Source organism: Mandrillus leucophaeus, unplaced genomic scaffold, assembly GCF_000951045.1.
Source record: "Mandrillus leucophaeus isolate KB7577 unplaced genomic scaffold, Mleu.le_1.0 Scaffold301, whole genome shotgun sequence".
NCBI lineage: Eukaryota > Metazoa > Chordata > Mammalia > Primates > Cercopithecidae > Mandrillus > Mandrillus leucophaeus.
In genome coordinates, this window is record NW_012103155.1 from 1,032,206 (window position 1) to 1,048,967 (window position 16,762).

Below are 16,762 nucleotides of genomic sequence, written 5' to 3' on the forward strand. Positions count from 1 at the left end.
ATTGTAAATTCTTTGTTGTCATTAAAACAATGTTCATGGCATCTTCACCAGGAGTAGATTCCATTTCAAGAAATCAGTTTCTTTGATCCTCCGTAAGAAGCAACTCCTCATCTATTAAAATTGTATTATGAGATTGCAGCAATTCAGTTACATCCTTAGGCTCCACCTCTACTTCTAGTTCTCTTGCTACTTCTATCCCATCTTACACATACTTAACTCCACTGAAGTCTTAAACCCCTTAGAGTCATGCACAGGGGATGGAATCAACTTCTTCCAAACTCCTGTTAATTTTCATATTTTGACCTCCTTCTATTAAGGACAAATATTCTTAATGGCATCTAGATTGGTGAATCCTTTCCAGAAGATTTTCAACTTACTTTGCTCAGATTCATTAAAGGAATTATTATCTATGGTGGCCATAGCCTTTGAAACATATTTCTTAAATAATAAAACTTGAAAGTCGAAATTACTCCCTTATCCATAGGCTACAGAATGGATGTTGTGTTAGCAGGCATGGAACCAACATTAAACTCCTTGTACATCTCCATCAGAGCTCTTGAGTGACCGGGTGCATTGTCAGTGGGCAGTAATATTTTGAAAGGAATCTTTTTTTCCAAGTGGTAAGTCTCAATAGTGGGCTTAAATATTCAGGAAATCATGCCGTAAATAGATGTGCTGTCATTCAGGCTTTGTTGTCCCATTGACAGAGCACAGGTAGACTGGATTTAGCATAATTCTTATGGGCCCTAGGACTTTCAAAATAGTAAATAGTTTTGGCTTCAACTTAAAGTCATCGGCTGCATTAGCCCCTAACAAGAGAGTCAGCCTGTACTTTGAAGTTCTGAAGCCAGGCTTTGATTTTTTCTTTCTAGCGATGAAAGTTCTAGATGGCATCTTTTTCCAACAGAAAACTGTTTTGTCTCTGTGGAAAATACATTGTTTGGTACAGCCACCTTCATTAATCACCTTAGCTATGTCTTCTGGATAACTTGTTGCAGCTTCTACATCAGCACTTGCTACTTCACCTTGCACTTTTATGTAATGGAGATTGCTTCTTTCTTTAAACCTCATGAACCAACAACTGCTAGCTTCAAATTTTTCTTCTGCACCTTCTTTGCCTCCCTCATTCTTCCTAGAATTGAAGAGAGTTAGGGCCTTTCTCTGGATTAGGCTTTGACTTAAGAAAATGTTGTGGCTGCTTTGATCTTTTATTCACACAACGAAAACTTTCTCCATATTAGCAATAAGGCTGTTTTTCTTTCTTATCACTTATGCGTTCACTGGAATAGCACCGTTAATTCCTTCAAGAACTTTTTCTTTGTATTCACAATTTTGCTAAATGTTTGGTGCAAGAGGCCGAGCTTTTGATCTATCTTGGCTTTCAATATGCCCTCCTTACTAAGCTTTTAATTTAAAGTGAGAAATATGTGATTCTTCATTTCACTCAAACCATTAGAGGCCATTGTAGGGTTATTAATTGGCCTGATTTCAATGTTGTTGTGTCTTAGGGAAGTGGGAGGCCCAAGGAGAGGAGAGAAATGGGGAAATGGCTGGTTGGCAAAGGAGTCAAATTTTATTAATTAAGTTTGCTGTCTTATATGAGTGTGGTTTGTGGTGTCTCAAAACAATTACAATAATAACATCAAACATCACTAATTGCAGATTACCATAACAGACACAATAATAATGAAAACTTAAAATATTGTGAGAATTATCAAAATGTGACACAGAGACAAGAAGTGAATACATGCTGTTGGAAAAATGGCAGCAATAGATTTGCTTGATGCAAGGTTGCCACAAACTTTCAATTTGTGAGAAAAAGGCAATTATCTGTGAAGCACAATAGAGCAAAATGCAATAAAGCAAGGTGTTCCTGTACCTTAAGCAAGCAAAATAAAATTTATTTTAAAAATTCTGGAGCTGAAGAATGTAATAAATGAAATAAAAAATGCAATGGAGAGCATTAACAGCTAACTTGATCAAGCAAAAGAAAGAATCTATGAACTCAAAGCAGATCATTTGAAACTATCCGGTCAGAGGAGAAAGAAGAAAAAAATGAATGAAAAAAAATGCGGAAAGGCCATGGGATTTGTGGAACACTATCAAGAGAACTAATATACATATACAGACTATGGTACTACCAGAAGGAAAAGAGAAAGAAAGTACCAGAAGAGAGAAATAAGTGGAAAACTTATTTAAAGAACGAAAACACCCCAAACCTGGAGAGAGATATGGACAGCCAAGTGCATGAAGATCAAAAATTCCCAAACAGATTCAACCCAAAGGTGACTTTTCCATTGTTGGGTGAAGTGTTAGAGCTCCAGCAATGGAAAGTGGTCAGCAGGGTAGTAAGAATAATTTACCAACAACAGTATAGATTTGAAAAGTAGTTTTATTAGATAGAACACTGGAGGAGAGTGCAGTGGGGCATCTCAACAAGAGAAGACTGAGTGCATTGTGGTGGATTTTTCCTTAGGGGTATTTATGGACCTTAAAGCAGAAGCTTTAAGGGTCATTTGGACCATATTAGCCATGTAGGTTATGATAAATGATTACATTCGTAGACATTTTGGTGCCTTGATGTCGACAAGGGTTGCACAATGAGTTTTGACATGCATGCATTCTGGAGATGTATAAAAATTCTAGTTACTTATGAATTTGGGGGAAAGAAGACTGGTACCAGATGCCAGCTTTAGATAATAGGGAAATCTAATTACTTCTAAATTCCTCAGATAAGTTTTGCCTCTGAATGGTCACCAAGTGATCTTTACTTTCTTCAACCATGACACATTAAATCAAACTGTCACAGTAGGTAGCTAGTTAGACATGAGCAGAACAGGAGAGGGCTTCCCACCCCACCCCACACCCCCGACCACACATACACAGCAGGAATGTCAGGCAACTATCAGAGAGACAGGCTTAACTGTCTCTCTAAAATAATAATTGGCCACAACCAACGCCAGGGAAAGCCAGTCTCTCAAAAAACCAAAACTCCTGAAACTGGTAATCAGCAGCTTCCTGATAAGATTTCAGGAGATGGGTGAGTGGGCTCAAGAGTACACATTAAGAGTCTAAATGGCAGAGTTTAACTGGTATACGACCTTCTAGGGACATTTGACTGGTAAGGGAAGGATGCCTCAAGTGAGCATGTGTACAATCCAGTACACACACTGTGCATGCTCCCCTCCCAAGCATCAGCAGGCCACTGCACATGCAGACAGCCCACCCCAAGGGAAGGATCAGGAGAGAAGGAACACAATACCCCAGAAGCATACCAACATATAAAAACCCCAAGTCAAAATGTCAAGCTGCACATCTGATCTGTCAAGTCACCTGCTTGGCCCTCTTCTAAGTGTACTTTACCTCTTTTCATTCCTGCTCTAAAGCCTTTTAACAAATTTTCACTACTGCTCTAAAACTTGCCTCTGTTTCTCCTTCTGCCTTATACCCCTGAGTTGAATTCTTTCTTTTGAGAAGGCAAGAATTGAGACTGCTGCAGATCTGTATGGATTCGCTGTTGGTAACATACTTTGGTGCCATGACTCAAATACATTATGCTGTTAACATACTTTCCACTACGTTCCACTGCTAACATACTTTGGTGCTGCATGACTCAGATATGTTCCCTAGTCGTAAGAGACTTCTACACCTTGCCTTCTTCAGCTGAAGGCATTTAACCTCTGTACATGGTTTTCTTCTCCCCTTTTACTCTCCTGCTTACAAACCAACCCCTAGAATGATTCCTCTCAGCCACAAGTGGCTGTGCTCCTCCTGGCTGATCTCTCAGCTCACCCTGGCAGGTAGCTTGTGGTGGGGGGAAAGACCTTGAAGCCCACATCAAGTAGAACTGAGGCACTAATGGCCCTCCTAAACAGGGAGCTCATGAGAATGGTAGGACTAAAGCCTAAACCCATGCAATGCTTGGGGTTTCTTCGGCTTTTCCAGCTAAAATTACCTCTTTCCCAAAAATACCTATGCTGCCTATTCTCCTGTTTTCTCTGTGTGTTTTCTGAAATGGCCTTGCACACCTGCCAGACTGTCTGCCTCGGGGGCAAGTCCGCCTCTTTGTTTTCACTTTTGCATGCCACGTGACTTCTTAAACACATACTCCCTGTAATTAATGTTCTTGCAAGCTGCATTTGCATGGCAACAAAGACTTGGGCTTCCTTGCAGGTATCCCCTCAGATTTATACTTGTTTTTACCCTACCAACTTGGATGACTTCCAACCCTTCCCCTGTCTCTTGGCACATTGTGGGGACAGACAAACTAATTGGAACCCTGGCTCTGCCAGCAACTTATGACTTGCCATATGCTTTTTGTTCCTGTTACACTCTAGGGGCAAGTTTTTCAGTGGCTTTTGAAGCAGTTTGTCTACCTGCATAGGGCCTCACTCTGTGGCCCTTTAAAAGTCCCACATACTTGCTTTTTTTGAGTTAGAATCCCTCGGGAAGGAGGCAAAGTTCTTCCTTTGCCATTTGTGAGTTCTTACTCCAAGCCCCAAGCCCCAAGTTCTCTGGAGGTTACTACTTTATGTCAAGAGGGCAAATAAACGTTTCCCTCTAGAATCCAAGGGTTGCTGTTTTTGTGAGCATATGAAGGCTTCCCATGTGTATTCCTCTCACATCCTCCCACTTCTTCCTGTAGCCTCCATTTCTCTAATCACTTCCATGCTCTTCTCAACATGCATCAAGACCTTCAATGTCATATTCAAAGGAAGGGAAGTCCAGCCCCCTTGAGGCAGTTAGCTGAAAAGCAGGCCTCTTTTCTACTTAAAAAACGTGTAAAATGGGAATCTGAGAAAAGATAATGATTTTGTTGCTAAAATGCTCCAAGTGAGAGTCACTATGAGGTCGTGGAGACAAGGATATAGGCCAGCCCAAGACCGTAGGCACAAGAGACCCATAGGACAGAGATAAAGCTTGGTCCCAGACTAACAGATTACCATTAGAACAGAGACGAAGGCAAGGTTAGGGGTACATGGTAAGACTGGTTCATTCTGGAACCCAAGGATAAACAAGGAGACCACTGTTCAGTTCAGTATCTCCTCTGTTCTCAAGTGCACACTTGTGATGAGATGGGAACAAGGCAAAGGGTACATGGTAAGACTGGTTCATTCTGGAACCCTAAGGACGAATGGGGGATGCCCCATACAGGATAACAGAAGGGACACCTTGTTTTTACTTTTTTCTCCTCTGTTCTCTCTTCACAGACAGGTAATCTTGTCTCGATACCACACGAACTGCCCCTTGGATGTATCTCCCAAAACGGAAAAATTCCCCCAAACCTTAAAACAAGAAACTAGTTTTCCTTTGTAATACTATTTGGCTTAAAAATGAAAGGGGAGGAAATAACAAAAGTCAGCCTTGGAACCTAGTGCCCCTGTGAAGGAGGTCCTCAGATTAGCCTCTTCAGTCTTTCATAACTGAGAGCAGATTAAGGAGGACAGGGCCAAGAAAAAGGAGAAACAAAGGGAAAGGAGGTATTGGCTGCTCTGCAAGCCCACTAGCCCCCTCCAGGTTGCCCTGAGGACACTTCTCCAGGTAACTACCATTGGTGCAGGAAGCCAGGGCACTGGAAGGCACTGCCCCAGTGGGTTAAAAGCTATGTGCATGGCTTGCCCCTTTTGCCAGAAGGTCAGCCACTGGGAATGAGACTACTCTGAGGGCCAAACCACCCATGGGACAGAATCCCAACTCCTGATGGCCTTGAGCTGAAGGAGCTGTCTGCTCTGACTGGCTTCCAAATCAGACACTGTCATCAACAGGACAAAGTTGAGGGCAACTTTGGAGGTGGCAAGTAAAATTATAAATTTCCCTTTTGGCTTCAAGAGCTGCTTACTCTGTGCTAATCTCCTTCTCTGAGCAACTTTCCTCCAAATCCTGTCAGGTAATGGGGGAAATGCCACCCCCTCCCTCCAAAAGAAAAAATTCACATCATTTTATGTTACTTAAGGGACCAGTCCCTGGTGATGTCTAAATACCCAACACCTCTTTAGGGCAAAAATTTTTTTTTTTTCCAAGATGGGTGCTTGCTTAATATTTACCTGACTTCTGAATTCATCTTTCTTTTATTTTTAAAATTTTTTGAGATGAAGTTTCACTCTTGTTGCCCAGGCTGGAGTTCAATGGTGCGATCCCAGCTCATCGCAATCTCCACCTCCCAGGTTCAAGTGATTCTCCTGCCTCAGCCTCCCTAGTAGCTGGGATTACAGGCATGTGCCACCATGCTCAGCTAATTTTGTATTTTTAATAGAGATGGGGTTTCTCCATGTTGGTCAGGCTGATCTTGAACTCCCGACCTCAGGTGATCCGCCTGCTTCAGCCTCCCAAAGTGCTGGGATTACAGGCATGAGCCACCACTCCGGGCCTGAATTCATCTTCCTAATAGCTCTATTTCTCCTAAGAAAGCTACCTAAATCTTTAACCAATAACTTCATCCTGGACAGTCCTACCCAGTGGTATAGAAATAGCCCACACTTATTCAGACAAGCACTAGCAAAAATCTAACTGAGCAATCTCTTGAGGTGGGATAACTTCTCCAGTGCAGTATGTAAATAATCTCCTCATTTGTTCCCCCTTTACAGAACTTGCAAAGCAATATGCAGTACAAATCTTTACTTTCTAATGAAAGGAGAATGATTTTTGTTGAATTCAAAGGTTCTAAAGGCACGGAAGGTTATAAAGAAGAGATTTTATATAAAAAAGCATCTTTTATATATAAAAGTATCTTATATGGGCCGGGCGTGGTGACTCAACGCCTGTAATCCCAGCACTTTGGGAGGCCGAGGCAGGTGGATCACGAGGTCAGGAGATCAAGACCATCCTGGCTAGCACAGTGAAATCCCATCCCTACGAAAAAATACAGAAAGTTAGCTGGGCATGGTGGCAGGTGCCTTGTAGTCCCAGCTACTCAGGAGGCTGAGGCAGGAGGATGGCATGAACCCGGGAGGTGAAGCTTGCAGTGAGCTGAGATTGCACCACTGCACTCCAGCCTAGGCGACAGAGCAAGACTCCATCTAAAAAAAAGAAAAAAGGAAGAAAAGAATCTGTTTTCTTTTATAACAGGACACACTTGGAGAAACTGGTTATTTTACCAAGGCTTTGACTGGAATGGCATGCTTTTCTTTAAGGAATCAAAATGGAATTATGAAGCCAATAAAAGTTCCTTCGGAAAACTGCCCTCATACCTTGGCTGCACAGTCCCTGTAAAGGGTTCCTGGCTTGTGGTGAGTAAAGAATGTCACTTTATAATAGGCCTAGAAGCCCCAAGTTATCTTGAGACCATAAGAAGACAGAACTTTACCCAAGTCATATAGGTATTTGATGGTGCCAACCTAAGGCTTTAAAAAAGTCTTATCTGAAATTCCTTATGGAACACAGTTTCATTAAAGCCAATTTTAAAAGGACTCTATATGGCACATAATTATTCTCACTGTGCTTTATGCAAATAACCATGCCAAGTATAATAAGACTAAAGTTTATTTTGTGAACAAGTCAGTTCTATCATGATTTGTCTTTAATAAAACTGAGGACCGGAGAGAAAAAAATTATGTTTCAAAAACTGTGGTACACCTATTATTAGATTCTAGTCTCATCAGTTTTTGAGTTTTCGTCTGCAATTTAGATTAATCCTGCTTATTCCTGTGAACCAACCAGTGATCTCTGGCTGCAGGTCAGAAGAAACAAGACGGATGGGTAATGTAAAAATCTGGATCAATATTCTAATTCTGGGCACATATTGGAATCAGCTAGCAATCCCAAGAACCCAATGGAATCAGCTAGCAACCCCATGCACCCAAGTCTTAGCAGGCATAACTATAGCCACCAGCTACCTGAGCATATTGGCAGTCTCAGAATTTTTTGGAGCTATCATCACCCCCTTATTTTGACTTAGCATTCTTCTAATTCTAATAATCCTATTTCTCGCCTCTCACCTTCAGGCCATCAAGCTCCATATGATCATCAGTGAGGGATACTGTCCTCTCAATATTCAAGAGCCAGCCTTCTACAGAGGACCCCTAGACTGCTCATTAGTGGGACATGACAGAGGCAAAATCCTGTCCCTGTCTCTTGGACCTGGTTGGATACTGCTTTCACCAACCCATGGAACCAGCTCTGCCCTGACAGCTTGCAAGAGGCCAAGACCTGCAGAACAATCACTACCACTCCTCTCTGTCAGCAGGAATCAGTTACAGAAGACTGACCTTCATCCACTTTCCCCAAAGAATTGGGGTACCGGACTCCTGAGGGGGGAAATGTTACAGGAGGTAGTTAGTCAGGCATGAGCAGGGCATGAGATGGCCTAGCCTCCAACCTTGCCACACACACACAACAGGAATGTCAGGCAACCATCAAGCTATGGTCAGGTGATTGCTAACTGTCTCTCTAAAATAATAATTGGTCATAGCAGATGCCAGGGAAAGGCAGTCTCCCAATACATAGAAACTCCTGAAACTGGTGATCAGCAGCATTCCAATAAGATCTCAGGAGTCTGGTGAATGGGCTCAAGCTTACACATTAAGAGGCAAAATTGTGGAGTTAACTAGTACATGGCCTTCTAAAGACATTTGTCTGGTAAGGGAAGAATGCCTCAAATGAGCATGTGTACAGCTCCAGTAAACACACTGCATGCTCTCCTCTCAAGTGTTAGCAGGCCACTGCACGTGCAGACAGCCCATCTCAAGGGAAGAAACAGGGGAGAAAGGATGCAAGGCCTTGGAAGCATGCTAACATATGAAACCCCAAGCCAAAGGTCAAACTGCACACTTGATCTCTCAAGTTGCCCGCTTTAGCCTCTTCCAAGGTGATCTCTCAAGTCACCTGCTTCACTCCCTCCCAAGTGTGTTTTACCTTCTCTCGTTCCTGCTCTAAAGCTTTTTAATAAACTTTTACTCCTGCTCTGAAACTTGCCTTGGTCTCTCCTTCTGCTTATGCCCTTCAGTCAAATTCTTTCTTCTAAGGAGGCAGGAATTGAGATTGCTGCAGACCTGTATGGATTTGCCATCAGTAACAAAACTTTCAAAAATCAAAGACAAAGAGAATTTTGAAAGCAGCAAGAAAAAACATTTGTCCTAATTTCAAAATATATTAGAAAACTGTAGCAATCAAAAGAGCATGGTGCTGGCATAAAAACAGACACATAGACCAATGAAAAAGAATAGAGAACCCAGAAATAAACCCATGCATATAGTTAGCTAATCTTCAGCAAAAGCACCAAGAATACACAATAGGGAAAGAATAGTGAAAGAAATTAAAATACTTTATCCAAAAATATATTTCTTTGACATATTTTTAAATGGCTGCTACTTGGCCAGCAGACAGAAGTGGCCTTGTGAAGCTATTCTAAGTGGGGGAAATGGGCATCTGTAGAGAATCTCCATTAATGAAGTCATGCCCCCTCCCCTTTCTATGCCTTCCCCCAGATCCAGGAGAGGTTGAGAGTTTGACACCTTTATTATTTATTTATTTAAAACTTTTTCCTCCAACTCTGGCAGATGAACTGACACCTTTAAAAATCTGAAAAGAAACATTTACCGTCTATTCTCTCTGAGGGAGGCTTCATCTACATAAAAAAGCCACCTTTGCCAGTCAAGCCTCCTCATTTCTCTCTCTCTAAACCTGCCTTGCCATTAAGCCTGATTTACCTGTTTCTGGACATTCTCTGAGTCTGCATTCTTTACTGTGGCCTCAGGATAATATACACGTTTCTGTAACTCATTGGGAAGTTGGGTTTTTATTCTGAAGGCTCCCATGGATGTATGTTAAATAAATGTTTATGCCTTTTCTCCTATTAATCAATCTGCCTCATGTCAGTGATTTTTACCAAAGCTTTAGGGAGCCAAGAGCCTATGGCTCCCACAGTAGTCTCATCAATAATTGGGCTGAGAAAACCGGATATCGACATATAAAAGAAAGAAATTGTACTCTTATCTTACACTACACACAAAAATCAACTCAAATAGGTTAAAGAGTTAAATATAAGACCCGAAAACAAGAAACTCCTAGACAACACAGGGAGAAAGCTTTCTGACATTGGTCTTGGTAGTGAATTTTGGATATAACATCAATAGCAAAGTCTACTAAAGCAAAAATAAACAAATGGAACTATATTAAACAAAAACTTTCTGCACAGGGAAGGAAACTATCAACGAAATGAAAACTGACAGAATAAGGGGAAATATTTGCAAACCATCTCTCAGATAAGGAGTTAATATCCAAAGTACATAATGAACTTGTAAACCAAAAATAAAATTCTAAGCGCCCCCAACTGACTGGTGGACCCTCCCCTCAGCCAAGGGCATTTCATATTATCCTGTAAAACTAGTTCAGGGTCTGATGGAAACTGGGGGTCAGACATGCCTCACAAACATTAACAGAGAGAGTTTAAGACTGATAGAACAGACTCTTTAAATCTGATAAGAAACACAGTCTATTCTCTCTGAAATCTACCTGTAGGCTTCATTTGCATGATAAAACCTTGGTCTCCAGATCCCTTTATTAAAACCCAGACATTCCTTTCTAATCTATTCCAGGTCTTTAGATAAAATCTCTTTCAACCAATTGCTAATCAGAAAATCTTTAAATGTACCTCTGACCTGGTAGGCCCTGCTTTGAGTTGTCCTGCGTTTCTGGATTGAACCAATGTACATCTTATATGTATTGACCGATGTCTCGTGTCTCCCTAACATGTATAAAAGCAAGCTCTATCCTAACCTTGGGCATATGTTGTCAGGACATCCAGAGGCTGTTCACAGATGTATCCTTAACCTTGGCAAAATAGACTTTCTAAGTTGATTGAGACCTGTCTCAGATACTTTTGGTATACAAACTCATACAACTAAATAGCAGGAAAAAAAACTGATTTAAAAATGGGAAAATGACTTGAAGAGATATTTTTCCAAATAGCACATACAAATGGCCAAAAAGTATATAACAATGTTCTCAACCTCACTAAATTCAGGGAAATGCAAATCAAAACCACAGCTAGGTATCACTTCTACCTGTTAGAAAGGCTATTATCAAAAAGTTAAAACATAAGTGTTGTCAGAGATGTGTGAAAAGGAAACCCTTATCCACTGTTGATAGAAATGTTAATTGGGAGGTTCTCAAAAAAAAAATTAAAAATAGAATTACTGTATGATCCAACAATCCTACTGATACATATCCAAAGGAAATAAAATCATGACCTTGAAGAGCTATCTGCACTCCCATGTTCATTACAGCATTATTCACAAGAGTCAAGATCTAGAAACAACTTATGTGTCTGTCGATAATGAATGGATAAAGAAAATGTGGTATATACATACAATGGAAAATTATTCAGCCTTAAAGAGAAGGACATCTCGGTCTATATGACAACATGGATGTACCTGGAGGACATTATGCCAAGTGAAATTACTCAGCCACAGAAAGACAAAAACTGCATAATTTCACTCATATGTGTAATCTAAAAAGTCGAAGTTATAGAAGCATAGTAGAACAGTGGTTACCAGGAGGTGTAAGGTAAGATAAATGGGGAATTTTTGGTCAAAGTGTGCAAACTTTCAGTTATAAGATGAATCCTTATGGAGACCTTATGTACACTATGGTGACTATGGTTAGTTACAATGTATACTTAAAATTTCCTAAGAGAGCCGGGCATGGTGGTTTATGCTTGTAATCCCAGCACTCTGGGAGGCTGAGTTGGGCAGATCACGAGGTCAGGAATTTGAGACCAGCATAGCCAACATGGTGAAATCCCATCTCTACTAAAAATACAAAAATTAGTCAGGCATAGGGGCAGGCTTCTGTAATCCCAGCTACTTGGGAGGCTGAGGCATGAGAATCACTTGAACCTGGGAGGCAAACGTTGCAGTGAACCGAGATCGCACCACTGCACTCCAGCCTGGGTAACAGAGTGAGACCCTGTCTCAAAAAAAAAAAAAAAAAAAATTGCTAAGAGAGTAGGTCTGTTTTTGTTTGTTTGGTTGGTCGGTTGGTTTTGTTTTGTTTTTTAAGACATAGTCTTGCTCTGTCACCCAGGCTGGAGTGCAATGGCACCATCTCGGTTCACTGCAAGCTCTGCAAGCTCTGGGTTCAAGCGATTCTCCTGCCTCAGCCTCCTGAGTAGCTGGGATTACAGGCATGCACCACCACATGCAGCTAATATTGTTTTTCTGTTTTTAGTAGACACGGGTTTCACCATGTTGGCCAGGCTGGTCTCGAACTCGTGACCTCAAGTGATCCACCCACCTCGGCCTCCCAAAGTACTGGGATTACAGGTGTGAGCCACAGCTCACAGCTTCATTCTTTTTCATGGCTGTGTAGTATTCCATGGTGTATACATAGCACATTTTCTTTACAATATTTATTTGTCAATCATATCTCAGTGAAGTCAGATAAAAAAAAGAACCTGAAAGAAACACGGCAACCCTGGCAAAAGGGCTGGGCCCAGAAACTTCTCATGTTGCACTTACCTTTGACATCTGTAGTCTCTTGGGTACCAGCCCCGCAGAGAAGACGACAGGCAGAACTGTTTGGCAATGACATCCTAAGAAAAGCAAGTAGAAGAAACAAGTTACAAATTTATGGATTTATAAATCACATGAAGCCTATGGACTTACAGGAATTTCCATTTATCTTTTTTTAAAACTTTCATTTTAGGTTTGGAGGTACATGTGAAGGTTTGTTATTTAGATAAACTCGTGTAATGGGGGTTTGTTGTACAGATTACTTCATCACCCAGGTATTAGGTCTAATATCCCATAGCAATTTTTTTCTGCTCCTCTCCCTCCTCCCACCCTCCACCATCCGGTAGACCCCAGTGTCTGTAGTTTCATTCTTTTTTTGAGACGGAGTCTCACTCTGTCACCATGCTGGAGTGCAGTGGTGTGATCTTGGTTCACTGCAACCTCCATCTCCCAGGTTCAAGTGATTCTCTTGCCTCAGCCTCCTGAGTAGCTAGGACTACAGGCACGCACCACCAAGCCCAGCTAATTTTTGTATTTTTAGTAGAGACAGGGTTTCACCATGTTGGCCAGGATGATCCCGATCTCTTCACCTTGTGATTTGCCCACCTCAATCTCCCAAAGTGCTGGGATTACAGGTGTGAGCCACTGTACCCTTCTTTGTGTCCATGTGTTCTCATTAAACTCTCACTTATAAATGAGAACATGCCGTATTTAGTTTTCTGTTCCTGCATTAGTTTGCTAAGGATAATGGCCACCAGCTCCATCCATGTTTCTGCAAAAGACATGATCTTGTTCTTTATTGTGACTGCATAGTATTTCATGATGTATATGTACCCCATTTTCTTTTTACAACCTGTCATTGATGGGCATTTAGGTTGATTCTATGTCTTTTCTATTGTGAATAATGCTGCAGTGAACATTCGCATGCATGTGTTGTTATGTTCTAGAAAGATTTCATGACGCAGACACCAAAAGCAATCACAACAAAAGCCAAAGTTGACAAAGGGGATCTGGTTAAACTTAAGAGCTTCTGCACAGCAAAGGAAACTATCAACGGAGTAAACAGACAGCCTACAGAAGAGGACAAAATATTTGCAGACTATGCATCTGACAAAGGTCTAATATCCGGCATCTAAAGGGACTTAAACAAATTTGCATGAAAAAAACAAACGATCTCATTAAAAAGTGGGCAAGGAACATAAACAGACACTTTTGAAAAGAAGACATGTGGCCAAAAAGCATATGAAAAAAACCTCATTATCACTGATCATTAGAGAAATGCAAATAAAAACCACAACGAGATACCATCTTATACCAATCAGAATGACTATTACTAAAAAGTTAAAAATAACAGATGCTGGCAAGGTTGCAGAGAAAAGAGAACACTTGTACACTGTTAGTAGGAGGGTAAATTAGTTCAACCATTGTGGAAAACAGTATGACATTTCCTCAAAAAGCTAAAAACAGAACTACCATTCTACCCAGTGATCCCATTACTGGGTATTTACCCAGAGGAATATAAATCATTCATCTTTTTATTTGGTTTTTAAACATTTGTTTGTTCTCTTCCACTCTTTCCATGCTCCCAACTGTAATCCCACAATCCCATTAAATAAACTACAGTTGGACTTTCTTATCGTCTTTAGTGATTTGTTTGTTCTCTAATTTGTCATAAAAGGGTAACATTTTCAACTTCTGCGCATGAAAAGCTCAAACATTAAGTTCGTAATTATTTCAAAGGGATTTATGAGTGTTTCTCTAGGGAGCTGTTTTCGAAATAAGATAAGTGCTATGAATGGGATAAGAAAGATTACAGTAATTATGTTGGTTTCTGAAAAAACCAAAAACTTAATATCAGCGGAGTAACTTGGGGACTCACAGATGCAGTGTGTATCCTTTGAAACACATCTGTATCCCAGTTTCCTTGAATCCAAATATGACACTCTAAGCAAGCAGGGACTGGGTGGGAAGCGCAGGTTATTTTGTATGGAATGAACAAAGTCATCAATTTCTAGAATTCAACACATGGTAGTAATTATTTTGGGGTCTCTGATTGAGGGAGGAGGGTCCTCATGCTTCAGGAACCTGTAACTCTGTGACGCAGGGGTAGAGTGGAATTGATATCAGCCTAACGAGCCCTAAAATATTCCTATACATGTATTCAGCACACAAACCAGCCCTAATCATTCCTGAGACAGGGGTTGGTCGCCTACTCTGCATCTTTCTTCTCCTAACCAACAGCAGCAGTTGAATCACCTGGGGGTATGAATTTAAAAGTGCAGATTTTAAAGCTAAATCCCCAGTAATTATTGTTCAGTAGATTTGGGGCAGATGGTCTGATACAGGTGGTCATTGGGCCAATTTCCTGACTTCTACAGGAACCACTTCCTTGCTTCTCTTAATATATTTTATCGCTAAAAACTATAGTTTGGTTTGGGCTGGGTTTGTTGTTTTTTTTTTAAATTTTATATAAGCAGAATTATACAGCATGTCACCTGGTTCAAAATGCCCAACATTATGTTCGTGAGATTATTGAGTGGAACCATAGTTTTTCTTATTCATTACTATCCAGTATTCCATTGTATGACCACACCACAGCTGACGCTTCTGTCAATGAATAGTACTTATTCTACATTTTGCTTGTTTTAGTTTTTTTGGCTATTATGAAAAGTACTGCTAAGAACATTATTGTACATGTCTCTCAACGTACATGTGAAAGCACATTTCAGTTGGAGTGGAATTGCTACGTCTACAATATCCATAGAATCAACTGTAGAAGGTAAAACTAAACTTTTTCTAAAGCGCGACATCAACGTACATTCCCATCAGCTGTATATGAGAGACCTGATTGTTAGGCATCCTTATCAACACTTAGTAGGCTTTTTTTTTAAGACTCAAGGGGTATATGTGCAGGTATGCTACATGAATATATTGTGTGATGCTGAAATTTAGGCTTATATTGAACCTGTCACCCAAATAGTGAACTTAGTACCCAATAGGTAGTTTTTCAACCCTTGCTCCTTTCCCTCTCTGCCCTCAGTGTCTACTGTTTCATTTTTATGTCCATGTGTATCCACTGTTTAGCTCCCACTTATAAGTGAGAACATGCTGTGTTTGATTTTCTGTTTCTGCATTAATTCACTTGCCAGCTGCATCCATGTTGCTGCAAAAGGCATTATTTCATTCTTTTTCATGGCTGTGTAGTATTCCATAGTGTATACATTCCACATTTTCTTTATCCAATCCACCATGGATGAGCACCTAAGTTGATTCCAAGTCATTGCTATGGTGAATAGTGCTGCAATGAACATACGAGCACATATGTCTTTTTGCTGAAATGATTTACTTTCCTTGGGATATATACCCAGTAATGGGATTGCTGGGTCAATGGCAGTTCTATATTCAGTTCTTTGAGAAATCTCCAAACTACTTTCCACAGGAGCTGAACTAATTTGCATTTCCACTAACAGTGTTTAAATGTTCCCTTTTCTCTCCAACCTCATCAACATCTGTTATTTTTTGACTTTTTATTAACAGCCATTCTGCTTGGTGTGAGATGGTATCTCATTGTGGTTTTGGTTTGTATTTCTCTGATGATTAGTGATGCTGAGCATTTTTTCAGGTTTGTTGGCCACTTGTTGTGTCTTCTCTTGAGAAGTGTCTATTCATATCCTTTGTGCAATTTTTTTTTGAGACAAGGTCTCACTCTGTCACCCAGGCTGGTGTGCAGCGGCATGATCATAGCTCGCTGCAGCCTCGAACTACCAGGCTCAACCAATACTCCCACCTCAGCCTCCTGAATAGCTGAGACCATAGGCACATGCCACCACACCTGGCTAATTCTTTTTTTGGGGGGGGTTGGGGGGTGATGAGATCTCCCTATGTTCCCAGGCTGGTCTCAGATTCCTGGGACAAGCAATCCTCTTCCTGCCTCAGCCTTTCAAAGTGCTGGGATTACAGGCGTCAGCTACCCACCTGGCCCTTTGCGTACTTTTTGATGGGTTTGTTGGTTTTTACTTGTTGATTTAAGTTCTTTATGGATTCTGGATAGTAGTCCTTTGTTGGATGCATAGATTAAAAATATTTTCTCTCATTCTGTGGGTTGTCTCTTTACTCAATTGATAGTTTCTTTTGCTATGCAGAAGCTCTGTGGTTTAATTAGGTCCCAATTGTCAGTTTTTGTTTTTGTTGTGTTTGCTTTTGAGGACTTAGTCATGAATTCTTTGCCTATGGCAATGTCCAGAAGAGTGTTACCTAGGTGTTTTCTTCTAGGATTATTATTATTTGTTTTTGTTGTTGTTGTTGTTGTTGTT

At 40.7% G+C, this 16,762-nt stretch overlaps 1 protein-coding gene across 1 annotated transcript in view; it reads right to left on the minus strand.

Annotated features, from left to right (window-relative positions):
* Positions 1 to 16,762, minus strand: part of LOC105544578 (chromosome unknown open reading frame, human C4orf51) — a 41,402-nt gene that overhangs the window by 18,031 nt on the left and 6,609 nt on the right. Inside the window, exon 2 of the mRNA XM_011987133.1 lies at positions 12,456 to 12,529. Coding sequence (XP_011842523.1) covers positions 12,456 to 12,529 — 74 coding nt within the window. The remainder of the gene's footprint in view (positions 1 to 12,455; positions 12,530 to 16,762) is intronic.